The sequence below is a fragment of the Micromys minutus genome, assembly GCF_963924665.1.
Source record: "Micromys minutus genome assembly, chromosome: 8".
In the NCBI taxonomy this organism is placed as follows: domain Eukaryota; kingdom Metazoa; phylum Chordata; class Mammalia; order Rodentia; family Muridae; genus Micromys; species Micromys minutus.
In genome coordinates, this window is record NC_137977.1 from 50,920,454 (window position 1) to 50,945,829 (window position 25,376).

The 25,376-nt window shown below is 44.8% G+C and overlaps 1 protein-coding gene across 2 annotated transcripts; it reads left to right on the forward strand.

The window, feature by feature from the left end:
* Positions 1-664: 664 nt before the first annotated feature.
* Positions 665-16,891, forward strand: SEC11C (SEC11 homolog C, signal peptidase complex subunit). Of its 2 annotated transcripts, none has more exons than XM_080919718.1 (6): positions 665-832; positions 8,838-8,947; positions 11,874-12,023; positions 14,076-14,195; positions 16,043-16,100; positions 16,698-16,891. In XM_080919718.1, exons 1-6 carry the CDS (start codon positions 746-748, stop codon positions 16,749-16,751), a joined length of 579 nt encoding a protein of 192 aa, XP_080775844.1. In that variant the 5' UTR covers positions 665-745; the 3' UTR covers positions 16,752-16,891. The 2 variants fall into 2 exon arrangements, with proteins under 2 accessions (XP_080775844.1, XP_080775845.1); XM_080919719.1 differs by having other exon boundaries at positions 14,076-14,178; positions 16,698-16,830.
* Positions 16,892-25,376: the final 8,485 nt, after the last annotated feature.

The following is a 25,376-nucleotide window of genomic DNA, read 5'->3' on the forward strand; positions in this document are numbered from 1 at the left end:
AACAGTGGCTATGGCATAGACCCTTTCTGGGCCTGTCCACCAAGCATAAAATAAGATGGTTACTTATTCATTCAGTGAATATCCGCTTTGATTAACATCTATAGTAGCCTCGGCTCACAGACTGCTCCATTACAATTCTTTCAAGAGTTATATTCTTTCACAGTGTGGAACCTCAGTTTCAAAACTCCCGCTTCTCACAGGCCCCACCCACCCAGCACGCTAATCTTTAGGCCCCGCCCTGATTCTTCACACTCCGCCCGCAGGGCAGAAGCCCCGCCTTCTCTAGCTACAGTCAGCCAATGGCCGAGATACACGGGTAGGAGAAAGCGAGGAAGCTTTAGGTGTCCGGTTGGCGCCTGACCAGAGTCTTGGAGTTCTGCTCTTCTCAAGCAGTCACTTCCCAGAGTTTCCACCTAGACACGAGGTTCACCAACTACCTTACAATCTCCTAGAAGGGTGGGCTGAAGCTTCACAGCCCGCTCGCCACGCTCCCCAGGAGCCCTGGGTCTTCACTGGCCGAGGCTCTTTGCCTGAAGCATTCTGGAAGTTGTAGTTCTTCTTCTCTCCGTTTTTCTAGGTCCTATGGGGGAAATGAGTCTCACGAGACTACAATTCCCAGAAGCCCATGCGCGACTACGGTCACGTGGCCACATGGACACGGGCTGGCGGGCGGGGCCGGCCGGTGCTCTGCAGCTTAGTGTGACAGACAGAGCCCACCGCCGTCTGGGCCCCCAGAGACCCCGCCATGGTTCGTGCGGGAGCCGTGGGGACGCATCTCCCCACGTCTAGCCTGGACATCTTTGGGGACTTGAGGAAGATGAACAAGCGACAGGTAACAGAGGCTCTGGTGGGGGGCGCGTCCGTTGCACCGGGACCGCGGTGGCTGCAGGAGTTGGGGCTTCTTCTGTGAAGCTCTCTAGGGCAAGGACAGTTCTGTGTGACCGGAGCTCCCTGTCACCCAGAGGCCCTGGGTTCAGATCTTCCCAGACCCACGTGTGAGCAAGTGATTGCATCCCTGCATTGATAGGAACAAATTGGGGAGGGGGTGCGAGAAGGGGAGCGCAATGGATGTCATTTGCGCTTGCGGAAGTGAAGGGAGATGACTGGAGCGCAAGTGACAGCTGTCTGCGCGTTTTGAGGGCCACTCAGTGAAGAGGGAACAGCTTTCTCTGTGTTGCTCCAGAGGCCTGGCTGCGCACTGTTGCAAGAGGCTGACCGAGGGGAAGGGGAGGACTTTCTTACTGTGGGGCTGTTCAAGGATACCTCTCAAAAGGTGTTTTTTTTTTTTTTTTTGCCTTAGTTAGGGGGGTGGTTATCTTGGAGCATGCATCAGGACGCAGTGTTGTTCCTGAATTCTAAGTGGTGCTCAGTCATCATAGACCGAACCAACATTCATAAAAGGATTTCAGAAGTTTTTTTTCTAACTCCCCGAGACCATCCTTCCTGCAGCACCGTCTGTATAAAAGGCCATTAGGGCTGGGGGTCCTTAGACAGCTGGGCTGCAATTTTCACTGCTCTGTAAGAGACCCGCTGAGGCAAAGTCTCCTCCAACTCCCTCTTACTATGCACCATCATTTCCTCCATCAGCCCTGAAAAGTATGGTTGGGTAAGCGTCTAGGCACTGTAGTGCCTCAGTATCTTGACAGATCCCTGCTCTACTATTACCAATGATGACTCACTGTGGTAGGTAAGAAAAGTAAGGTCTTTCTTGAAGAGGGGCTGGATGTTTTTGAACATGGTGTCTTCATGATTTGGATGGCACCTAGACATATTTGTTCCACTATGTAGATTCGGGACCTATGAGAATGAGAGAGTACCTATCTCCCTCCCTCTCCTTTGTCTTCCCCATCTTCCTCTCTCCCTCTTCCCCCTTCTTCTGTTTCTCTCCCCACATCTGTTTTTTTCTTCTTTTTCTGTAGAATTTCAGAAACACACAGCCATATGGGACAGTCTGGTGACTTGAATTTCTTGACATGATTAAGATCTGGTTCTGGCTAGCTGTGCTGAGGAGCTTCTGTGATCTGGTGGCTAAGAAGAGTTAGGGAAAAATCACTAGCTTGGGACAGCAAAGCCTAATGTCTGCTCATAGACACTGTTCACAGGAAGATCAACTTCACTTTAGATTTAGATTATTGGGCAAAGTTTGAATGTGTGGTACTGATTACTAATGGCTGTCATTGCTAATTAGCAGGTGCATGTGTCTGTCCCTCACTCAGCCTGCCCATTGCATCACTTGGGCCGGTAGCTTGTTGTGTGGTTCATTCTGCTGGTTTACCAATTAAAATTTAGGAGCTCAGTTTCTGTACTGCTGTTTGTATAGATGGAAAAAGAATCCCTTTGTCTTTCCTGCTTGCTTGCTTCTTCTTTTCCCTTCATAACAGGATCTTGTGACACCTTGTCAGGCTGTGAGGCAGGACCCTCTTTCTCTACTGCCACCACTTACTAAATAAGAGCTACATGCAAGACAAGGGCTCTTTGTTTCTGCAGTGAGGAAGAGAGGAAGTAATACAGTGACTGGTGTTTTTGCTGCTCTGTGGCCAGAATATCTGGCCTGAAGTGTTTGCTTAAAACTCCTTAGAACTTGCTGATTCCAGTGACTGGGTGCAAGTTTGCTTTAAAACTCGGTTGGGGTCATTATTTGATGAGCCAAAATGAGGAACAACACAAAACGACATGCAAATGCGAACAGGGTATATTTGGAAGGGGTTCGGCTTGTTTATAGTTTGGTTAAAATTATGTTTCTTGGTTGCCAACCCTGCACTGAGATTTGTGGATATTTTAAAGGTAGGGTTTCAGAAGTATGATCCGTGGGAAGTTCCACTGTTAGGTTTTCGTGTGTTTGGCTTTCTCTTTAGTCTTTGTCAAAGGAAGTGTTATTAAGGAATTGACCTTCTTACCTCTCAATGATTTGTTTTCAAGCACAGAGAATCAGACTGGAAAATGTGTTATTAACCCAGAGTTTTATTCAATAAGGGTAAGAGCCTGTAACTTGCGTTTTGGCAAGGTAGAGACTGATGGTCTGAAAACCTATTAAAAATATTAACACTTCTTAAGTAAAACTATGGTTTGGGACTTTCCCAACTAAATCTGTAGTTGATAATGAAACAGCCGTTGTTTTCACACTGTCCTCTAAGTCAAGCAGAGCAGGTGGAGAAGGTTTGTAGCAAAAGACATCTGCTGTAGAATTTCTTTCTTTTCGTTGTGGTTTTGCTCTTCTGGGAATACTGTGATCGTTTCATAATGTGAAAATGGATACAATAGGCAAGTGGTTAAACATGGTGTGCAGCTTGATTATTGAATTATAGTTCTTTTCCTACTTTCATATTGATTGTACCACATTGGAACACAGTCCAAGAACGGAGTTGTGTGTGAATTCTCAGTGCCTGGGAGGAGACTCCAACAAGACAAGAGCCCTGTGACCTCAGTTTTTTCAAAACACAGACTTGCTCTGTCTGGTACTGTTATGCTCTACCCAGGTGCAGCAGATAGGAGTGAGTTTGCTTCAGCTGTTCTCATTCGTATGCCTCCATGTGTCTGCAACATGTGGCATGTCCCTTACGTGATTCTTCCTAACCCTAGAGTATGAATTGCCTGATGCTCTGAATAACGTTGGCTGTTGCATGGGACTTTAGTCTGCCTCATTTTTAGGTCCCACTCTTTCAGGTTCATGCTGTCAGCTAGAGTGATATACAGCACGAAATACCAAAGTTACTTTAAACTTCTTAGGTCCTCCTTTCAGTTGACTCATGATTGCTTCAAGTCCCCTTTCCACCGGATGGTGATATTGGCATTTCCTTTGTTATATCATCTCAGTGCATTTCCATGTTTGAATACTCTCAAAATTATTCATGTTCACATATAAGATCCTGGAATCAGTCTATGCTTACCGTATGGATTTTGAAGAATTGTCTTAGTGTTTTTATGTTGCTGTGATGCAACAACCTGATCAAAAGCAGCTTGAGGAGGAAAGGGTTTTTCTCACCTTACAACCTGTAGTGCAACATCCAGGACATTGGGGTAGACACTTGGAGGCAGGGACCATGGAGTGATGCTGCTTACTGGCTTGCTGCTGATGGCTTTCTCAGCCTATATATATATATATATATATATATATATATATATATATATATATATATATATAGGCTATATATACTCTCTCCAGAAACCTAAAAGAAGAACCAGTGTGTTTTAATCCTATGGCTGGGGAAGTAGATACTAGGAAAATCCCTAGTCAGCCTATCCCAGGCTAGTAGTAAACAACCTTGTCTCAAAAAATCAAGATGGATGGTGTCTTAGGGTTTTTATTGCTGTGAAGAGATTCCATGACCACAGCAACTCTTATAAAGGAAAATATTTAGTTGTAGCACTCAGGCAGACATAGTGCTTAGAGAGGTAGCCAAGAATTTCATATCTGGATTGGTAGGCAGCAGGAAGAGAGAGTGACACTGGGCTTGAGCATTTGAAACCGTAAAGCCCACCCACCAGTGACACACTTCCTCCAACAAGACCACACCTACTCCAAGGCCCCAGCTTCTAATAGTGCCACTCCCTATGACCCTATGGTGGTCATTATCATTCAAACCATCACATAATGGCATCCTGAAGAAAGATGCTGAGGTTAATCTCTGGCTTCCACACAGTGAGCACCAGCGCGCGCGCGCGCACACACACACACACACACACACACACACACACACACACACACACATGGGGGGGAAGGAGAGATATCAATGACTTGTAACTCTAGTGTTCTAAGATCACCTTTGGGTGTGCCTTGGATCATCTCCTGTGCTTATAGTTTGCAAGAGGTCTTGTAGCTGACATCTTTTCATTCAGCATGCTTAGTATTTGATACAAAAGTTGTTTACTCATTATTTGAAATAGTGGAGTAATCGCCCTTTTCTACCTTTTCCTGGGCTGATAGTAATCTTTTGATAGTAATGTCGGCTGAGGGTACTTACATCAACTTTTGCTCTCACACAGTGTACCCAGGAGTACAGTACTACTCCTGGGTCTCGGCATTGCAGGAAGGTGAGAGTATTATGGATCTGAACCTTCCAAATGTGTACTTGCTGCTTATATTTCCTCCCTGGGAAATTACAGCTCTAAGGTTTTGCCTGTTGTTGGCACTCTAGTTTCCCTATAGCTGGTTTGTTTGCATTCAGTGTGTGTTAAAGGTGTTTGTCATTATTTAGCAAATGGAATGCTGACTGTTTCCAGACCTGTGTATTGAGAATACAGTTCCGAATAAGGTGTGGAATGATCTCTGCCACTGTGAAATTCACAGTCTGGCAGGAAGACGAGCGAGCAAGTGAGTGAGGGTGCAGCTGGTGCTGATAGATGCTTCGAGACGCGGGCTGCAGTGAGAACAGGAAACAGGAAGGCGAGCTGGCCTGCGGCAAAGACTGGCAAGCTCCAGTGCTTTGCCAGCTTTTATAAAATTCTCTTGGCACATAGCCGTGCAGATCCTTTTAGATGTTGTCTGTGGCTACTTTCCCAATCCAACAGCAGAGCTAAGTGGCTTTGATAGTTATTATGTGGCTTATAAAGCTAAACTATTTACTATCCAGCCCTTTGAATAGAAAGTTTGGTGACTCTTGATCTCCCACACTGGGGAAGGCTTCCCATGTGCACTGGTGTTAAAAGTGGAACTTGAGAACCAGTGAGTTTTGGCTATGCCAAGAGGCGAGGGAAGGAACTTTCTGGGCAGAGCAAACCCCTGGGTGAAGGGCTTGAAGAAGAAAGGCATATGTACTGTTTGAAGCATCGGTAGATACTACTCGCATGACTGGGCAGGGCAAGCTTCGCCAGCCAGAGCTGGAGAGTAGGGTGTCTGTCAGGCTGGGCATCTGAGGCCGAATTAAGAGAGTAGGCTGCAGCTGAAGGGGTTATGCAAAGCACAGGGGTGACCAGCTGACACTGAAGGCAGGAATACATGTGGAGACCTGTAGGAGGCTCTTACAGTGACCCAGCGGGGCTCCGTTAATGACTTTGATGAGAGTTATAGCAATGGAACTACTTCGGTATTAGAAGGTCAGCTGTGTGTTCAACTTGAAGTATTTTAGTTCCCTTTAAAGCTTCACTGTAGTTCCAGGCAGTTGGGCGTCTCAGCGTTGGGAGGAGTTAGCCTGATGGTGCCGGTGGCAACATTTGGAGGTTCAGGTGGAGACAAGGAACTGTCAGGAGGAAAAAGTATTCAGTGGATGGAGTTTCTACCTAGGGCAGCAGCTCCTTTGAGACCTTTGGCTGTGGAGGAGAAGGGATGTCAAAGGTGGAAGAGGGCAGAATTTGGAAGAAGACTTCATGGTGGAGTGTCTTAAGCTGATTGGATGGAAAAGATGTGGAACAGTGGCCAGCCCCAACCCACTCCCCACCCACCCACCAGAATCTTTCAGCTAAGGTCCAGGGAACATGAATGCTGGTGTTTCCTGCCATGGATTCTGTTGGACTGCTTTCTTGAGCTCTCCTTGTGATTCCAGTGTGTTGGTGAGGACCAGTAGAAAAGCACAGTGGCCCTTGAGCTATGGTCACAAGCCAGCAGCTTCAGTATCACCCGGGAGCTTATTTGAAATGTACTTCTCACGCCTGACAAATGATTGCAGCATGTGTTTGAAAGCTACTGCTGTGAAGGATGGCATGCACTCAGATGTCAGGACCCTGTGAAGCCACACCACACTTCCCTGCTATTCCTGACTGTCCTTGGCTGCGTTTTGAAAACTGTATTTTTGATGACTATTAAACTCTTTTAAAAACTTACACTTATCGACTGTGTAGCTTTATGGGGTACAGTGTGAAGTTTCAGTCGTGTTTGCATTGTATAATGATCAAACACAGTGATTAGCATCGCTGTCACCTCAAACATTTATCAGTTGTTTATGGTAAAGCTTTAAATATCTTGTCATCTCAATATATACAGAGCACCCCACTGTGCTAGAACACCAAAACTCAAAACCAATCTATTCTGTTTCAGTTAACGTTAAATTTGACTATTTGAGGAAATGATGTTTAGAGCCACATGATTTATCTGGCTCCTGTTCCAAACTTACTTCTAAAGGAAGTGCGCAAGTCTGATAGATACTTAAGATGGGCTCTAACTTAGCTAATTTTACTTCTTCTGAAATGCACTAAAAAATGTTTAGTCATCAATTATTTCAAGATAGGGAGTCCAGGCAAGGAAACAAGATTACCCAGGTTCTAGAAGCTGGAAGACTGAGGAAAAAAATGGTAATTGAGGTAACAGGAGAACTAGAAATGCTGAGAGGCTCCAGGGAAGCTGAGGAAAGATGCTATCCCATGATGTGGAATCCTTTGAGACTCGGTTGTAGCAGATGCCTTTAGAAATGGAGAGAAAAGAGGGCAGGCTGAAGTACATCTTGTTTCTCTGACAGTGGAGACGTGTGATGCACCCAGTCCTCCCCATTTCTACCCACTGCACTGACTGGGGTTTCCTCTCCCAGTAGACTAAAGGCTGCCAGATCTGTGGATGGTGTAGACACTACTGCATGAATGCTGTGTGCCAGGGATTGAAGGCTAAGGTGAGGGGCAGAAGTCCTGAAAGAACAGCCCTCCTATCAGTGTGTCCAGACATCTGGAGAATATGAGACAAGGGAGAAAGGACCATATGGCCTCGAAGTAGTGTCCACTCAGGGCAGATGGTCCAAGGGAAGGAATGAAGGTTGCTGGAGCTGAAGGTCTAGGCTTGAGTCAACCAAGTCTACTTGGTTCTGCAAATCATCCTGACAACTGCAGGGCTTGTGGGAGGAAGACTGAGGCAGACAGGTACCAAAGGCAGGTACTGAAGAACTCATCTCTTGGGTAGTATTAACAAGGGTAGCTTTCATTTTTGTGGCGTTCCACTGACAGTTCAGCTGTTGTTGGAAGGGAGTTGGAATGTGTACAGGTGTTGATTTTCTCTTTAGTCCCCAGGGATTGGCAGGTAGAGCAGGCAGCTGTGGCAAGGGAGTCTGTACCTCAGCACACGCACACATGTGTAGCACCTAAGGTGCCTGGTGAACCCTATGGGTTGGAGGGAGTTTCTGAGCTAGGGCTGGAAAGCTCAGAACCTTGCCGATAACAACAGCCATGATATGATCTCTTGGCTTCTGTGACCTCTCTGCTTTTGTTCTTAACCAAATAATTACTGTTCATTTTTTGATTTATTATTGATCATTTAAACATCCAGGCATTTTAAAGCCTTGGTTTTTTAAAACGTTTAACAGGTAAGTTTTGTTTTGTTTTGTTTTTACAGATATAGAGGCCTTCTGGTTGAGCCCTATAGTACTGTTTAGTTTTCATTTGAGGCCATCTTTAGTTGTGGGCTAATGTGCAATGTAGGTGAAGTTACTTTAGGCGTGTCAGAATTTCAGGGTGAGAACATGGGGCTGACAACTAGCTGATGCTAAGGCTGGAATGGAAGCTGTCAGTGGTTGAATTCTGGTAGGGGAAGCATTCAGTGTTTGAAGTGCTGGGGAGCCCCAGAGCTATTACTAGCCTTGTCAGGGAAAATCCTCTGTACATAATTTGGGAGGCAGCAAGCAGGTGTGTAGGATGCTGTATCTAGTGTTTCTGGGGTCACTAAGCTTCACCATCAGTGGCGACCGAGCGCCCTTTGTTATACAAGGGCATCTGATGGTGAGGAGGCTGTGGCAGTCATGACTACACATGATGGCTCACCGACTGAGAGGTGGTATTTAGAAGGCCTATCCTGTGGACAAAAGTTGAAATACTACCTGCCCTAGAAGCACATCTTGTGTAGGTTGTATAAGCACCTCCATCACGTGCATAGTGAACGTTTTGTGGTCAGTCTTCACTTTGGGTGTGGCCTTTTTCTGTTGCAGCTCTACTACCAGGTCTTAAACTTCGCCATGATCGTGTCTTCTGCGCTCATGATATGGAAAGGCTTAATTGTTCTCACAGGCAGCGAGAGTCCCATCGTGGTGGTACTGAGGTAGGTCCTCATCCCGGCCTGCATCCTGCTCGCCCTGGGATCCAGGAGCGAGGGTGCCTTGTGTGACAGCTATGAGTTTAAGATTTTAATTGGATAAACTACTCGAGAGTCTTTACTCTTGGGAGTGTTTCGTTAACTGAAAAGTTCTATCCTTTGAAATGCTGTTTTAGAGCAGTGGCTCTCAGCCTTCCTCATGCTTTAACACAGTTTAACACAGTTCCTCATGTTGTGGAGACCCCCCCCCCCACCATAACATTACTTTTGTTGTATCTCATTACTGTCATTTTGCTACTGTTAAGAATCGTAATGTAAATATCTGTTTTCTGATGGTTTTAGGTGAGCCCTATGAAAGGGCCGTTGGACCCCCAAATGCACTGTGACCCACATGTTGGGAACAGTGCTTTTAGTTCAGCAAAGTGAGATAGCATTATCTGAACACAAGTTGACCTTTATATCTAGCCAGCTTAAAATGTTAAGTCATACATAGTAGGAAGGCTGTGTGTCCCTCTAGTGCCCAGCAAGCGTCAGGAGATGTCAATGGCCATGACCTCCTGTGCTTATTAAACTGTATGTGCTTTAGAAGAGTGGATATTGTCAACTTCATACAGCCATAAGTTATTCAGGGGAGAAATCTTCAGTTCATTTGAAGCCAAATGACCCTGCTTGGAGCCAGCAGGTGTACCAGGGTACTTTGTCCGGTGTGTCTGACATCATTAGGTCCCATTGTTGGTAGCAATAGAGCCTCTTTGTTGTCTAGGGGCAGAAGGGGAGCTATTGTGGTCACTTGATCAGAGTCATAGCTGACCAGTCCAGTAGCCAAAGCCACCGTACAGGGCTTTTGCTGTTTCCAAACCAGTGCTTTTCCTTGTACTGGGCTCTGCTGACAGGTCATAGGGCTGCAGCTGTGTCTGTATTTCCCCAGCTGCCTCAGTGTGACTAACCAAGGGGTGGGCTTGCAGTTTTCATAAATGTAGATGTCTGAGGAAGTGTAGTTACAGAGGAGTGCGTGTGTGTGTGTGTGTGTGTGTGTGTGTTAGTATTTCAGCAGTGCCTTAGGGTCCCGTGGTGCATTAGGAGCGAGGAGTTCACCAGGCTCCCAGGTCCTGGACATTGCACGTAGGTGGGTGTAGTGCTCAGAAGCTGTTTGAGGGAATTTATTTTAAGTTCTTTTGGACATCTTAGGACATCATTCTACAATAAAACGAATGTATAGAACATTCGAGGTTCTGAGTTGTGTCCTTAGGAAGGGAACAGGAAGAAGGAAGAGGGAAGAGACACACAAGCTTTTGGGGAGAAGGCCTGGGGACATACGTCAGTGGCAGAGTGTATTTGTAGTGTAGCATGTGTGAGGCACTGGGTTCCATCTTCAGATGCAAAAGGGAGAGGAGGAATCTGGATGTGTCCTCTCATGCATAACACACTGAGACTAAGCGTTTCAACAACACTGGATCTCAGATCATTAGGTTCCCTTCTAATCACACAAGCATACACAGGGACTTTAAAAATCCTTTATAGTTTTTAAAGCAGTCTGGTTTGAAGTCATGAGCTAGTAACGTCCTTGGGTTGCTTGGGGTCCCCAGCCATGGAGGAAGAGACTTACAAGTTGATGCTACTGGACTTGGAGAATTGCCAGACTTCAGTGCCCTCTCCCTGGGACTTTGGGAGGGGTGTCTTTTGTTGGTGCAGTCTGTTGTCACAAACAAGAGAGTTTCTAACACTGACCTCCATACTGATGGCTCTGGGAAGTCCATTGAAGAAATAAAGATGAAGCTATGAATTGAGAAAGCAGGCATTTTAGTGGTTGTTCAGTAAAAGAAAATAAAGTCAGAAGCGCAGTACTCCATCAGAGGGAGACACAGTAGGGGACATGTTGGGGCCAAATTTGTTTTACCCAGCTGCCCCTTATCTTTCTCTCCCTTGCTTCTGTTGTCACCCTTCCCCCTTCTTATTCAGCTTTCCTGGTTAGTGTGCCAGGTCTGATCCTGTACTCAGAACAGAACTCGGGGTTCGCTTTAATACGGAGCCCTTGCAGACACTTAGTGACAGGCCAGCTTAGCCACGCACCTCTTCCCCACCTCTGTCTGCTAGGAAGCTTGTGCAGCACCAGGACTGTATTCCTTCAAAGGCCCCCGAGCTTCAGTCAGCCTGCTTCTTCCTGACGAGCAGATATCTAGCTCATTCTTGGGTGCACAGTTCCTGTGCAGCTGAATGTATAGCTGTTACTCCTTCCCTGTGTATTGCATTTTAGCTTTCAAGTCCCAGTAGCTTTCAGTTTACCTTGAGTACATCAGAGATGTTGACATAGATTTGAACTATGAAGAGTTCAGATAGATTACCGTGAAGATCCCTTTTCTGTCTCTACACTAATACTTGTTAGCATTGGGCTCTTGTAGAACACAGTCAAAAGGTTGCTGCTGAAAGAGGCAAAACCAGGCTTCAGATTTTGTCCCAACTGTCAGCATGCTTCGTGACAAGGACCTGCTCACTACCTTTATTCGTCTGTTTTTCTTCCCTTGGAAATACCCTGCAGTATTGTGGGTGTGCCATGAAGTGAAGGGACAGCTCTAGATGTTAACCAGAACTAGCAGCATGCAGCTCCAAATGAACTGTAAGCGGATGCAGGACTGTTTTAAGGTCATAAGTAGGCAACTTCTACTTCAGAGTTGGCCCTATTCTTGGTTCAGCTCCAATGCAGTACTTGTTCAAGGAGTGAGAAGCAGACAGTGGAGTGACAGGCTGAGGGAAGGAGTCCCTGGTGCCCTTCCATGCACAAGCATCTCGAGCCATTTCCTCCTCTGAGCTGTAGGGAAGCCCTCTAGGTTTGCATGCAGTGCCTTTGTGAACATGGACTCAAGGGTGGCTGGGAGTTTGCTTGTGATACCCTGTGGGTACTGGGGACACTGACGGTGACTGTGTTTCTTTCCAGTGGCAGTATGGAACCGGCCTTTCACAGGGGAGACCTGCTGTTCCTCACGAATTTCCGGGAGGACCCCATCAGAGCTGGTGAAATAGTTGTTTTTAAAGTTGAAGGAAGAGACATTCCGATAGTTCACAGAGTAATCAAGGTTCATGAAAAGTAAAGAGGCTTTACTTGCTTTTATTTTGGTACTGTAAATTTTGGTAGATGCTTTTAAAGACCAGTGAGAAATCAGAAGAGGCAGATTTGTTCTCAATCTGCCATTTACTAACCAGGCAACTTTGCACCAGTGACCTGACTTGGTCTGTAAGCCAGGAGTGATAGTGTTTTACCCACAGAAATTCACAGGGTGACTATGAGGGCTAGGGGAAATATTTACTAAAACATGTAAAAACAAAACAAAAACAAGTGAAAACAAACCCAGACTCCTGCACAATTGCAAGGGGTCTATTATCTTAACTGCTTAAAGGAGACTTCAAGAGTCAAACTAACCAGATATTAACCAGATACCAGATACTGCTCCGATACCAGGATTTCCTTCTGACATACTAAAGATAGATCTTTCTCTGTGTTACTTTAGCCAAAGGAACTTTTTGTTTTTTAAGCAGTAACTTCAGCCCTCACTGGATAAAATCTCTTTCCCCAGGATGCCACATGATTTGGCCATAACCTTTGGTCTTGTATTAGTCCGTCCCTGACAGCCAGCCTCACTTTCCCCTTAGGTAGCAGTGATGACTTAAGACCTTAATAACGTCTGGCTTTTGGAACGAAACCATTTAATCTTAGCTCAGATACAGGAAGTTTTCATGTGAGAGTGGGGGATTTACATTTTATATACTTGGTGTATTACCCTTACCTTTGTGTAGCTTTTATAATAGCATTTTGTGTTCGTGGTTTATAATGCTAAATTTAGATCTGTCTTTTCAAAGATGGTGGATCTTTCACCCTGGGTGGGAGGAGGGAGAAGGCTAGTGAGGGACTGCGAGTTTGGCTCCTGGTATTGGACACTCATGCCTTTCCGTGTTTCCAGGTCTACTTAAATATTCACTTCATTACACTGACTTTTACACTAATCCAGATTCAGTACACACTACTCACCAACAGTCATTGTTTAATGCTCACGGGCCCTCTGTGTGCAAACCTCCAGAGGAAGAATCAGGGATGGCCTGACAGTGTTCACCTCCTCTGAGAGCCATTTCTAAACACAACTGTGTGTTCAGAGCTGAGGCAGGGATGACTTTGTGCTGTAACTCCCACAAACTGTGAATGAGGAAGGATGTCACCCTCTGAAGTCTACACAGCACAATGCATCCTTCTCCTTTAGACATGGGTTTAGGTGCTTGTAGGCTTTGAGCCTCTTGCTTCATTCTAATGGTGCCTGTTTTCTTTTTTCTGTTATGAAGACCCCTCTTCATAACTCTGTAGAGCTACAGAGTTCTGTCTGTGTTTCCAGTACCACATTTACAGTGACTGCCCGTTTAGAACACTTAGTCTCACCTGTCAGCTGACTGTCTCCCTGAAAACGGGATTTTCCACCATGTGCTTGTGGTGAAGGAAGTGAGGCTTTAACTGCTCTTTGTATAGTAAGCTCGAGGGCAGTCCTAAAGCACCGCCACACCGAATTTTCCACAGACCAGTGTGGTTTGGGCAAGCTCGTATACAGACTGGGGGGGGGGGGTAAGGTCCATTCTTACAGACTTTCCCAGGACAGCAGAGAAGGGATGAGAGCTTCATCTGACCGAGTCAGACTTGAGGAGAAGCAACGGAAGCAAGTATGGAAAAGCTCACTGTCTCCTTCGTTTTGGAGAGCTGTGAACCTGGACGGGACCTGTTCCCATGACCTTGCCCATTGATGAGTGACACTAATATTCTTAGTTTTTTGATTAACAAAACAAGTACCAGCTCTGTTTTTACCGTGAGGGTGCCTAAGTGAGGAGTGATGCTGTGTACCAGTGCCTGGAGTTTGCTTTGTGTTTGGTTGCCAGGGTTACTTGAATGTTTTGGAATTTAAGTCCATGAAATTGTCATTAGATCAGTGCTTCAGCTGGGTGGTTATCTGTAAGCAATCAACTTAGACCAAAGAGAGGTCAAGTCTTCCTCAACTGCTTTCCAAGTGCTTGTGTCTGGCTGTAATGTCTGGGTTAAACTAATACGTTTTTAATGATGCTGTCCTGAAAATGATTTCTGAGAGGATGTCATTTTGCTTTCCAGAGATAATGGAGACATCAAGTTTCTGACTAAAGGAGATAATAATGAAGTTGATGACAGAGGCCTGTACAAAGAAGGGCAGAACTGGCTGGAGAAGAAGGACGTGGTAGGAAGAGCTCGAGGGTGAGGAGGAACTTGTTGCTGGTCAGAAGGCTCAGAAACCAGGAAAACTTTCAAAAATGAAGAAGCTTGTAACTTCTGTTCTCTCACAAGCTTCTTCATGACAGAGTCACTTGTCACGTGACGCACCAGAAGTGCTGTAAGCAGGTCCAGGCTGTGCTTTGAGACCAATAGAATTTAAGCCTGAGCTATGCAGTGACGCTCTGTCTTCAACAAAACACATGCAAGGTCTGGAGAGATGGCCAGGCTGTTTAGAGCACTGGCTGCTTTTCCAGAGGACCCAGGTTCGATTCCTAACATGGCAGCTTCGGTCCATGGGATCTGATGCTCTTTTCTGGACTCTTATGGTACTGTACACACTGGCACAGACATATAAACAGGCAAAACACCCATACATATAAGATAGATAATATTTTTAAATGAAGGACCCAAAAGCTATAACTGAACTAGAATATATTACCTATACACTGGGTTTAATTCTATTCTAAAACACACCTTTACCTAAAGGTTAATTATTTGGGGGTTGTAAATGCCCGTGACCAGAAACCCTCCAAGACATGGCTTCTGCTTAACATTTCAGTGAATGTCTGGACACTCTACTAATAGTCGTGTGTACATTTAACACACAGTTATAGCTGGAAGGACTGAGTCTTTATCTCCAGCACTAAGCAGAAGTAGCTTTTTGTGTCAAACCTACATTTTTACCTTTTTAAGTGGCTAAATGCTGCTTGGTTGGCACCATAGTTTTATATCCAACCATCTTGGAAGACTTTTTGTAATAGATTTTTGGACTATTTTCTATTTTTTCCTCATAATTAGAAAGTTTTGTGGAAAAATTTATATGCATGATTATTTCAAGAATTAACTATGATTAACACTGTGCAGAATGTATCCTCGTTTTAAAAACTAGTAAAGGGGATGTTTTTTCCTCTCTCAGTGGCCAGTTTATAAATGCTAATAATAATAAAGTTTAAGACTTCTGTTAGCAATGTCTGCCGCCTCAGCCACACAGAGCAGAGCAGATAGCTCCTGTGTGTAAAGTCATCTTTATTAATCGGGTGGTGACACATGGGCTCTTACTAAGCTTTCACACACACTGCTGTACTCCCACTCACGTGTCTGCAGGGAGGCCGGGGGGCTTCTGCTAGCCAGTCCTGTATTTCTAATGCTGATGCAGGCCGTGGACAGTGCTGTGGACGTGGTGCCTGTTTCTCACTAGTGTAGATAGCGCTGCTGGAGCACACTGCTTACGCATTGATGCTCAGCCTGTGGCTGACCACTCGCTGTGCACTGTCCTCGCTGGGACTGGGGACATATTTGAGTCTGAGTTACACAATACACATTTGTGTCCATTCCTCAGGAAACTCACGTGTTAATTTGAAAAGCACTGAATGAAAATCACAGTTGTCTAAATGCTGGCCAGTTTCCTGTGTGCTTACAAACTTCAGTTGTCTGGTTTCCATTTCAGGTCATACAAATCTTAGGCTTTTATTTTTGAGCTTTTTCTGGGAGCCATTTTTGTATAGGTCACCTGAAAATACTTTCTTCCTGAAAACAAGACCAACTACATTTATGAAAGTTGCTTATCGTACTTGAACACACGGCTCAACTAGTTATTTTAATGGTGCCAAGTCCAGCCAGGGGGCTTTGCTGATCAAACTCTGCACTCACTTAAACCCGCCCGGCCTTTAGTGCTCCTACAGTTTGCTGCTCAAGCCTTGAGAAAGCAGTGAGCCTCAGGCAGTGGTGTGCCCTGGGAAGCCTGGTGTCCTGAGCTATGGAGCAGTAAGTGCTATGTCAACATAAATAAACACATGTTATATCTTGTGCTTTTCATTCCCACAATTTAGGTTCTTACCTTACGTTGGCATGGTCACCATTATAATGAATGACTATCCAAAATTCAAGGTAGGAGTTTATGTGTGTGTATATTTACTTAAGTTTTAAGTAGTGGAGCTTTTACCTGTGCAGTTGTAAATAGGAAGCTGTCATAAAATGTTTTGCCATTGATTTTCTGTGGAGCATTTGTAGTTGCCTACAAATTAACATAATAACCTAAATCAGTAACATTTAAATTAGTTATTTAAAACAGCTTCTTTTACCTTTTACATTAATTGTGTTCTGAAACGCCGCTTATAGGATTGTTGATTATTAGGAAAAATTTAGCATAATCAGAAATAGCATCACAAGCCTGGTCATATTTATCAACCAACTTCAGTAGAAATGACATTTCTATTTTAAAAAAGACAATAGCGAATGTACAAAGGAACAGGCACCACATTAGCCGTTGTCTGTGTGGTATTTGATCCTGAGCCATCAGTATATTTTTGGGTCTTTATTCAGTATGCACTGAACTGCTAATCTAGAGAACAAGGCCAGGTGGGGGAGAGGTCATCTTTTGAGCCTGTCTTCAGTCTAGCATTGAGTGGGCTTCATCTGAATACATCTATGAGCCCGAGTTTGTTGTAGACCTCATGATGCTTTCCCACTGTGCTTTCTTTACAGTATGCTCTTTTGGCTGTGATGGGCGCATATGTGCTACTAAAACGTGAATCCTAACACGAGAAGCAGTTCCTGGAACCAGACTGAAATGAATTCTGTTGAAAAAGAGAAAAGCTAATATATTTGAAATGCTCCACTTTCTGTATAAAGAGAAACCAGGTGGAGATGTTTTTGTCTTGTCTAAATAAATGATTCACCGTTAAACATGGTGTCCTTTTGTGGCCTCTGACCGGGGTCTGCTCAGGCTCTGCTGCTGGAGGCAGTGGCTCCTACAGAAGGTGGGGTCAGCAGTACTTCAGACACTGGGCACGGGTCTGGGCCTGGCCTGTAGAAGGGAGCCATGCGCAGTAACTAGCTTCAAAAATAAAGTTCCTAGCTTACTAAGATGCATCTTCAAAGCGGAGGACTTTTTATTCATTCAAGTGTAATCTGATAAACAAATGAAGTCTACAGCTTTTTAGAAGGAACAGATGCAATCTGCTTTGTTTTTTGTGATATATTTTGGGGGTGGTTTATGCAGTTATTTAAAGTATTCAGTAAATTCTAAAGGCAGTGTGGGAGCTGGAGAGATAGCTTACTAGTTAGGAGAGCTTACAGCTCTAGCAGAGGTCCTGGGTTTGGTTCCCAACATCCACGTCAGGCAGTTCATGCCCTCTGGCTTTCTCAGGCACCTGCACATACACACACACACACACACACGTGCACACACACATGTGCACACACACACAATGCACATACATTCACATGGCAGATATGTATACACATAATAAATGAATAAATATAAAACAACGAAAAACCTTTGAAAAATGTTAGAATTCAGAAGTCAAAGGGAGCCATTCTTTCCCTTACCCCTTCCCTTCGCTCAAGGATGAATCTCTTCGGTAGAGTTGGCTATTTCTACTCTAAATAGCCCTGCATCGAAATCAGTCCTTCATTGAAATACTGAGCAAGTGCCTCTGGCTAAGGTGTTGGAGACACACAGTCTGAGTCCTAGCGGAGGTTCCAGAGTAGTTGGAAGAGAAACAAATCTGGGGTTTCAGGTGGTAATCATTCTTGTGACCAAAGATTTAGCAGAAGAATCAAATGGAAGGTATCAGAAATTACGATTTGACGGGGAGGGGGTGATAGCTCAGTCAGTGAAGTGCCTTGCACCGTAAGGACAAGTTTGGTTCCCAGGCAATGAATGTACATACATCCTTGCTAGCACAGGGGAGACAGATGCATCCTTGGGTCTCACCTATGGAACAGCCTGCCTCGCTCAGAGAGATCCGGACCAATGAGAGACCTTGTCTCTGAAAAGAACAAAAGAAAAAAATGGTAGAGCATGCCTTTGTCTGAGGAACAAACACACTCGACAGGGTGTAAGGCTCAAAAAGCAAGCTGGCCAACACCTGAGGTTGTCCTCTGGCCTTCGCACACACGTAAGCACGTCTCTGTATGTACAAACACACACACACATATAGAAGTTGTTGCTCATATGGGCATCAGGGAAGCTGTTCTCAGGGTAAGCTGCATTGATGTAACATTGAAAAATGAAAAAAAAAATAGTTTGAACCAAGACTGAGTCCAAATTTGAATTTTCCAGTTTTCTCCATTTATCTTCTGTCTGTCTATAGTTTTGTGGTCTGATCTGTTTGTCATGTGTGATGGCTCCTGTCCTTCACAAAGGGCTTAACTCTATTCATCAGCACAGAAAATGTGGTATGGGATGGAAATGAAAATACTTCTCACAGAAATCTTTAACAAGGACATTTTTTACAAGGAAAGAGTTTACCTTACTGACCCCCACTGATCAAGAATAGCATCCCCAACCAAACCCTTTCTCAACCTATACCACTGTTTCTTCCAGCATTGTACATTTGTTGTTTGAGGTTGCTTTCAACTTGGCTGCTTTCAGCAAATGATTACCAAAACCCACACCCACACCTACGCCTACGCATGTACATTATTCTGGGTCTGGAGCATGGAGAAATACATAATTAAAGCTATGCACTTAGGTTAAAGCTGATTACATGGGAGGTGCAAGCTGTAGTAAGGTTGGTTACATAACAAGAGAACACTTAACGGCCAGTTAAAATTGAACCAGGCCGAGCACATAGTAGGACACCAGATTGAGTACATGGTCTCAAGGCTTATTTTTAATGTAACTGCATGGTCTGGCAAAAGTTGTCTCTTTGAAGGGGTGGGGGTGGGGTGAGGCAGTCTCTGCAAACAGCACAGCCAGCAGTGTCCATCCGTGAGAGACAAGAAGGCAGTTCAGTTCAACATGACTCAGTATCTGGTGTTGGTTCAAACTTTGAAAAGCATGACTTTGAGTAGTTTATTTCAGGCACATTTAAGCGGAGTTTCCTTGTGATAATTTACTCAGTCCCACGTGTACAGCAAAACTCAAGACATGACCTCTTCAAAACTCTTTGTAATATGACATCTTCCATAAAGATAGGCTCTATACATTAACTGAGAAAACAGTCTCAAGGGTCTGGGGGAGGTCTGGCCACATGGATAGCACAAAAGTGACCAAGCTGTTACCCATGTCTGTTCCCAGCCTTCTGGGAAGATACTAAGTTATATTTCTTTTCCTTTGAGAAGACAGTCCTGTGTGTTCCACAGGCCTGGTGCTTATCTGTGAGCCCAAGGGCCTACATGCCTCCTACATGAAGGCAGCAGGGATTTTCCCAAAGATATTCCAGCAAGCATGGGGTTCCTGGGGACGAGCACTCCAGCCTACAGGAACAGAAATTACAAAGGAGTCAGGCCAGTTCATCTCTTCTCAGGCTTGCTGGAGCCTGCAGGTCTTTGGCTGTGCTGATAGGTTCTGGCTCAGGAAGTCTGGGATTCTCTGGTAACATGCTCGTGGGGGGATGCTGAGGTGTCCAGACCACAGGTCACACAGCCACTGTTACGGGAATGAAAAGCATCACTGTGCTCTGAGCACCGAGACGTCCGTGTCTGGGTCAGAATTCAGTCGCTTTCATTCTTTGAAATTTCTTCCATTCTGAACTAAGACTTTAAGATCCCTGAAAGCTCATTGGTTACCTTCCTGGCCTTAGACAAATTACTTAACTTCCCTGGGCTACGGATGGAAGATAGAAACTGCACTTACTAAAGTAGGCCACCAGGAATGAAGCCATAGGAGGGTGCTGGAAGCATAGGGTTTGGCATGCACACACTACCCACTCAATAAATGCTGCCCTTTAGTCAGTGGTGGGGTGTCGGAGGCTGCAAGCCATTTCTGGGTCTTACTCCATTGCCTTGATGATAGGCTTCTCAGATGGCAAGAGGCTTCAACCAGATCCCAGGAGAGGACCGTCTTTCTTCCCCATCCTCACGACTTCCTTTCTGGCCTGCCTTACTATGGCACTTCTGGTTCAGTGTGAGACTGTACCTTGTCATTAGCCACTCCAGTCCCCTGCAGGGACTCCTGAAGACCAGCAGGGGTGCTCTGTTGGGGGCCACCTGCCTCCCATCCTGTTAAATGGGCTGTTGCAACAATAATAGGCCTCTTCCTGTTAAAATCAGCCAATTTAAAGGAAAAGAAATGTTTACAGAATGCTTCCCAAAGAGATTGTTCTCCTGTGCCCTTTAATGAAACAGTGAAGAAAATCAAGTTTTCCTTCCGGATAACAGGATTTTAAAATGGCAGGTCAAAACTTGATGCTTTTATCATCTTCTTGGGACTCTAGTGGTTAATACAACTTTTAAAAGGGCTCTTATGATTGAGATACTAGGAGTTTGAAGACCCCTGGCAGGCAGGCAGACAGGGAGAAGAGGCGCTTCTCCAAGATTTTTCCTATCAGAGAAAAAACAAAACAAAACAAACAAACAAACAAAAAAACAAAAACCACCAAACCTATTTATTGGAATTTTCAAACCTCTCATAAGGGAGGCTGTTGTGGTGGGGAACCAACCAGTTTCCTTCCCTTTATCTGAGGGGGAAAAGAGATCATCACATCCTCAAAGATAGGTAAAAGTTTTGGCTTTGCCAGACAAAGTTGGATTTCCAGTTCTGAATTCCCTCCAAACCTCACCACCGCCATCCCCAGCTGGGGTGTGTGAATGCCAATGAGGTATCCTCCTGCCTCTAACCTCCTTAAGCAAACACTATCACACAGTCTTCATGCTTGCACAGCCATTTCAGCCCCAGAGAGGTCTGTTAGGACTTTTCTATGTCCTTAGTCCTTAAAAGAGGAAGTAATGAGAGTCGGTAAAGGTCGGATTGAATGCTTTTGTTGTTTTGTTTTTTAACCTGCGGCAACTGAGATGATCCTTATTGATGGCAGGTGACAGATTTTTCACGACTGGGATGGCAAGTTTCTCATTGGGAAGTAGCTCAGAGGCAGCAAAGTAATGGATAAGGCTGGCAAGATGGCTCAACAAGTTAAGGTGCTCGCCACAGGCCTGAAAAATACTTAAAAGGACCCAAATGGTAGGGGCGAGAACTGGTTTTTTCACATCGTCCTCTGACCTCCACACTGGAATGTGACTGCAGGGGGTGAAAAAGAATCAATTTTAATACCCACCCACCAAGAAGGGAGGAAATGAAGTATATAAAAACCAGGCAGTACCTCCTATATCACCTTCTATAGGACAGCCCCCAGGACTCGGGGCTTCATTGTGCATCTGAATAGGTCATTTATAACAAGGTCTATTTAGATTTTTCACCCAAACTGCACAAATCTGCCATGGAGTAAGCTTCTAGTTGTCCAAGAGGTTAGTGTGAAACTGGTCCCAACCCACAGGCCACAGCTGTGCCTCCCCAAACCCTCCCACTTCAACAATCTGTGTGCTAATCTTATACAAATTCCAGACAAAGACCGAAGTGTGTGATTTCGTGCATACCCCAATGCCAGAGAGCAGACACTGAATTCCTCTATTAAAAATTTGGACGTAGTCTGTCCCAATAAACCTAGGCAAATGAACCATTGTAACAAAGAGAAATTCTGACCTTTTTAAAAAAACAAAAAACAAAAAACTATTCTGTATGTTGCAGGGGCAAAGAATGTACACGCCACAGCACATGTATGGAGGTCAGAGAACTACCTGTGTGTTGGACCTTGCTCTCCACCCTGTTTGATTCAGGGTCTTTTGTTTGCAACCGTGTGTGCTCCAGGCTGGCTGGCCAGTGAGCATCTGGAGACTTGTTTCTGCTTCCCACCCTGCTGAAGGAAGATTGGAATTACAGATGTGCATTACCACATCTGGTTTTATGTGGTTTCTGGTGGTTTTAACTCAGGTCCTCCCACTATGTGACAAGTGCTTTACAGAGCCATCTCCTTAGCTCAATTCCAGACCTTTTTTTCAAAAATATATATATTTTTTACTATTTCATTTTATGTGTATGGGTGTTTTGCCATCATGTATGTCTGTGTAGCATGTGTGTGCAGTACCCACAGAAGTCAGAAGTGGGTGTCGGCTCCAATGAAAATAGAGTTATAGATGCCGATGCTGGGAATTAAACCCAGGTCCTCTGGAAGAGCAACAAGTGCTCTTAACTGCGGAGCCATCTCTCCAGCCTGCTGACCTTTGTAAATACACCAAGTATGAGAATCTTTGGGCTAGGGGAAGCAACCCTGGGCATTGCAGCCTCCCAAAAACCCACCCCTAGGTGATCAACGTGCAGGACTGAGAACCAGAAAAACCAAAATTCACATATTGGGAGTAAATGGGATTCAGATGCTTGGCTGTTCAGACCTTCCTTCTCTTCATGAAGACATTTTTAAGGTTGCTTGAGAGGAAGAAAAAGTAGACACACTGTATCTCCATGCTGTTCTCTCATCATATCTCCACCCAAGACAATGCTAACCTCACTATTAATGATCGTCCAGTTTACACTGAGCACCACATCTTACAGAGGAGCATTTGGCCCAACGCCTTGGCCAATCAGTTTATTCACATCCTAAAATTCTGGGCAGACAGCCATCTGTCACCATGGTTTGGGTTTAACTGGTTTCCTCTGCTTCAAATGAGACAAATGGTGGAGAGTAGGGGTGTGTAGACACAAAGAGGGCTCTTGGGTCACAACACGGGATCACAGCATGACCTCTGAGCAGTTGGTAACCAACTTGGCCCCATTCCTTGTCTCCAGAATTAGGATCAGGGCCAAGAACAGATCAAACATGGTAAGAAAGCTTTATTCCTTTGAGATCCTCTGGAATAATCTTAACTTATCTTTGGTCATAAAACTTCCGCTTATATTTTCTCAGAAATTTTTTTTGGCTTGTTTAGGTTTACTTGTGTTTTTAATTATGTGTGTGGGTATGTGCCTGTGGAGGTCAGAGGTTCAGGCTCTGCCTGTTCAGGCTGTCTGTCGGAAGACACCTAGTGTGGGTGCTAGAAACTGAACTCAGGACATTTAACTGGGGCTGGCTTACAGTCCAGAGGTTTAGTCCATAATCACTATGGCAGGGAGCATGGTAACATGCCGGAGCTGAGAGTTCTACATCTGGATCCTCAGGCAGCAGAAAAGACTGAGCCACACTAGGAGTATCTGAGTTCTCTAAACCCACCTCCACAGTGACACACTTCCTCCAACAAGGCCATGCCTCCTAATAATCCCAGTCTCTATGGGCTAAGCATTCAAACACATGAGTCCATTTCTATTTAAACTACCACACTGATCAATAGAAGCTTAGGGGATATATATATATATATTTGGCTCACAAGTCTACAGCAAAGCATCCCAGTGATGTAACAGTGGCAGGCTGGGGCAGCTGGTCAAGAACAGAGAGAAATGAGTGCACTCTTTTCAAGTCTTTGCCTTTAGTCCGGTGATGCTTTAGGGTGACTTGAAAAACCACAACCCCTCCTGCAGTGAATTCTTTGTCTGTGCCCAGCTGTGTGCCCTTTGGAGAAATGGGGTGCTGCTTCTATGTGATTTCTAAGACGGGGCATTAGCTGTTAGGATTTCTTTGAGGTTCTCTGCATTCCCCCATCCTTACCCAGGAACTCTATTATATGACTCTTTTTAGGATTAATGATATTCTTACAGGGGCATGGCCCCTCTAAGAGTGAAGAATTTTGTTTCTTTGATAAGGGATATTTTTAGAGCAATTTTAAACAAAATGTAGTGGAAAGTATGAAGACTTCCCACATACTCTGTGCATGTATCACATTTCATGTGAACATGCCCTGTCACCATGACACACATACCACAGTCAGTGAGTTTACATGATTTGCCATCAGTCAAAGCCCACAGTTCTTTCACATTGAGTTTTCTCTTGGTCTTGAACATTCTGTGGGTTTGTTTTTTTAAACACAGATGGAAAGATGGGTTAGGGTTGGTAAGATGGCTCTGTGGGTAAAGGTGTTTGCTGGGTAAGCAAGTTGACCTAGCTTGATCCTGGAACCTGCTTACAGGTGCAAGGAGAGAACAGATTCCATAAAGTTGTCCTCTGAACCTCCACATGTGTGCCTGCCATGTCACATGAATACGCACATACAACATGCATACACACAATTATAATAAATAAAACATTTCAAAAGGACATATCTATCATTGATCTCAGACAGTATTTTCACTGTGCTAAAACTTTCCACTCTGCCTCCAACTCCTGGAAAATATGGTTCACTCTGCCGTTGCCATAGTTTTGCCTTCCACAGAATGTTCCAGAACTGTAATCACATGCAGTGAAGCTGACCTGCCTTACTAGACAGTCTTCTTTCACTCCACACCACTCAGTTAAATCCATGTCTTTTTGGGGGGTTGTTGGCTTTTTTTTTTTTTTTTTCAGTGCTGAATAATGGTCTGTCAACTGAATATTGCGAATTGTATCTGGCCATATTCAGGAGGATATGTTGGTTGTGGCTAAAACTACAAACATCAGTGTGCAGAGTTTTTTAGGGTGCAAGTTTTCAGTCCAAGAACGTGATTTCTGGAGCCTATGCTAAGAGCACATTTCATTTTATAAGAAACTGCCAAACTCTCTTTATGAACAGTGGCATATTCTTGTCCCGCGCAACCGTCTCGCCAGCAAGAGCGACGCGGCACACAAAATAGGATTCTTCTGTGGTAAAGCTTTAATGCATCTCGAGAGGCAGAGCATAAGCTTGCAACACGTGAAGACGAAGACCCCGAACTATCTAGCCCATCCCCTTATAAAGGGATCAGTCCTTGCCTTGGACGTGGAGCCCCCTGATAGGTTGAAACTCATCAGGCCCTATGATGCCACGGGAGAGGCAGAGCTCAAGGAGTGGAAAGTTACCCAGCACGTGCGCACATGGCTTGTTTACTGCTAACTCCAGCCGGATGTCAGCGCCATCTTGTAATGGAGAATGTGCAGGCAGCGCCCCACATATTCTCTCAGTCCATATCTTATCAGCGCTGGGTTTGAGTGTCTTGGATTTTGAGCACTCTTAATAGCTATGCAGTGGGTGTCTCTGTGCTTAAACTTGTATGTGTGTAGTCCGAGTGTTTATGTACACGTGTGTGCTGAGGCATGTGTACCCAGGCCTGAACACATGGAGGCCAGGGAAAGATGTCAGATGCCTCATCCTATCATGCTTTACCTCAATTCCCTGACACAGGGCCTCTTACTAACTTTAGCTATGAACTGGCAACCAACAAGCCCCTGTCTCAGCTCCTCCTTGGTAAGGCTGGGGTTACAAGCTCGTACATACGTATGCAGCCACACTCAACATTTCATGTGGGTTCTAGGGATTTGAACTCAGGTCCTTAAGCTCTTA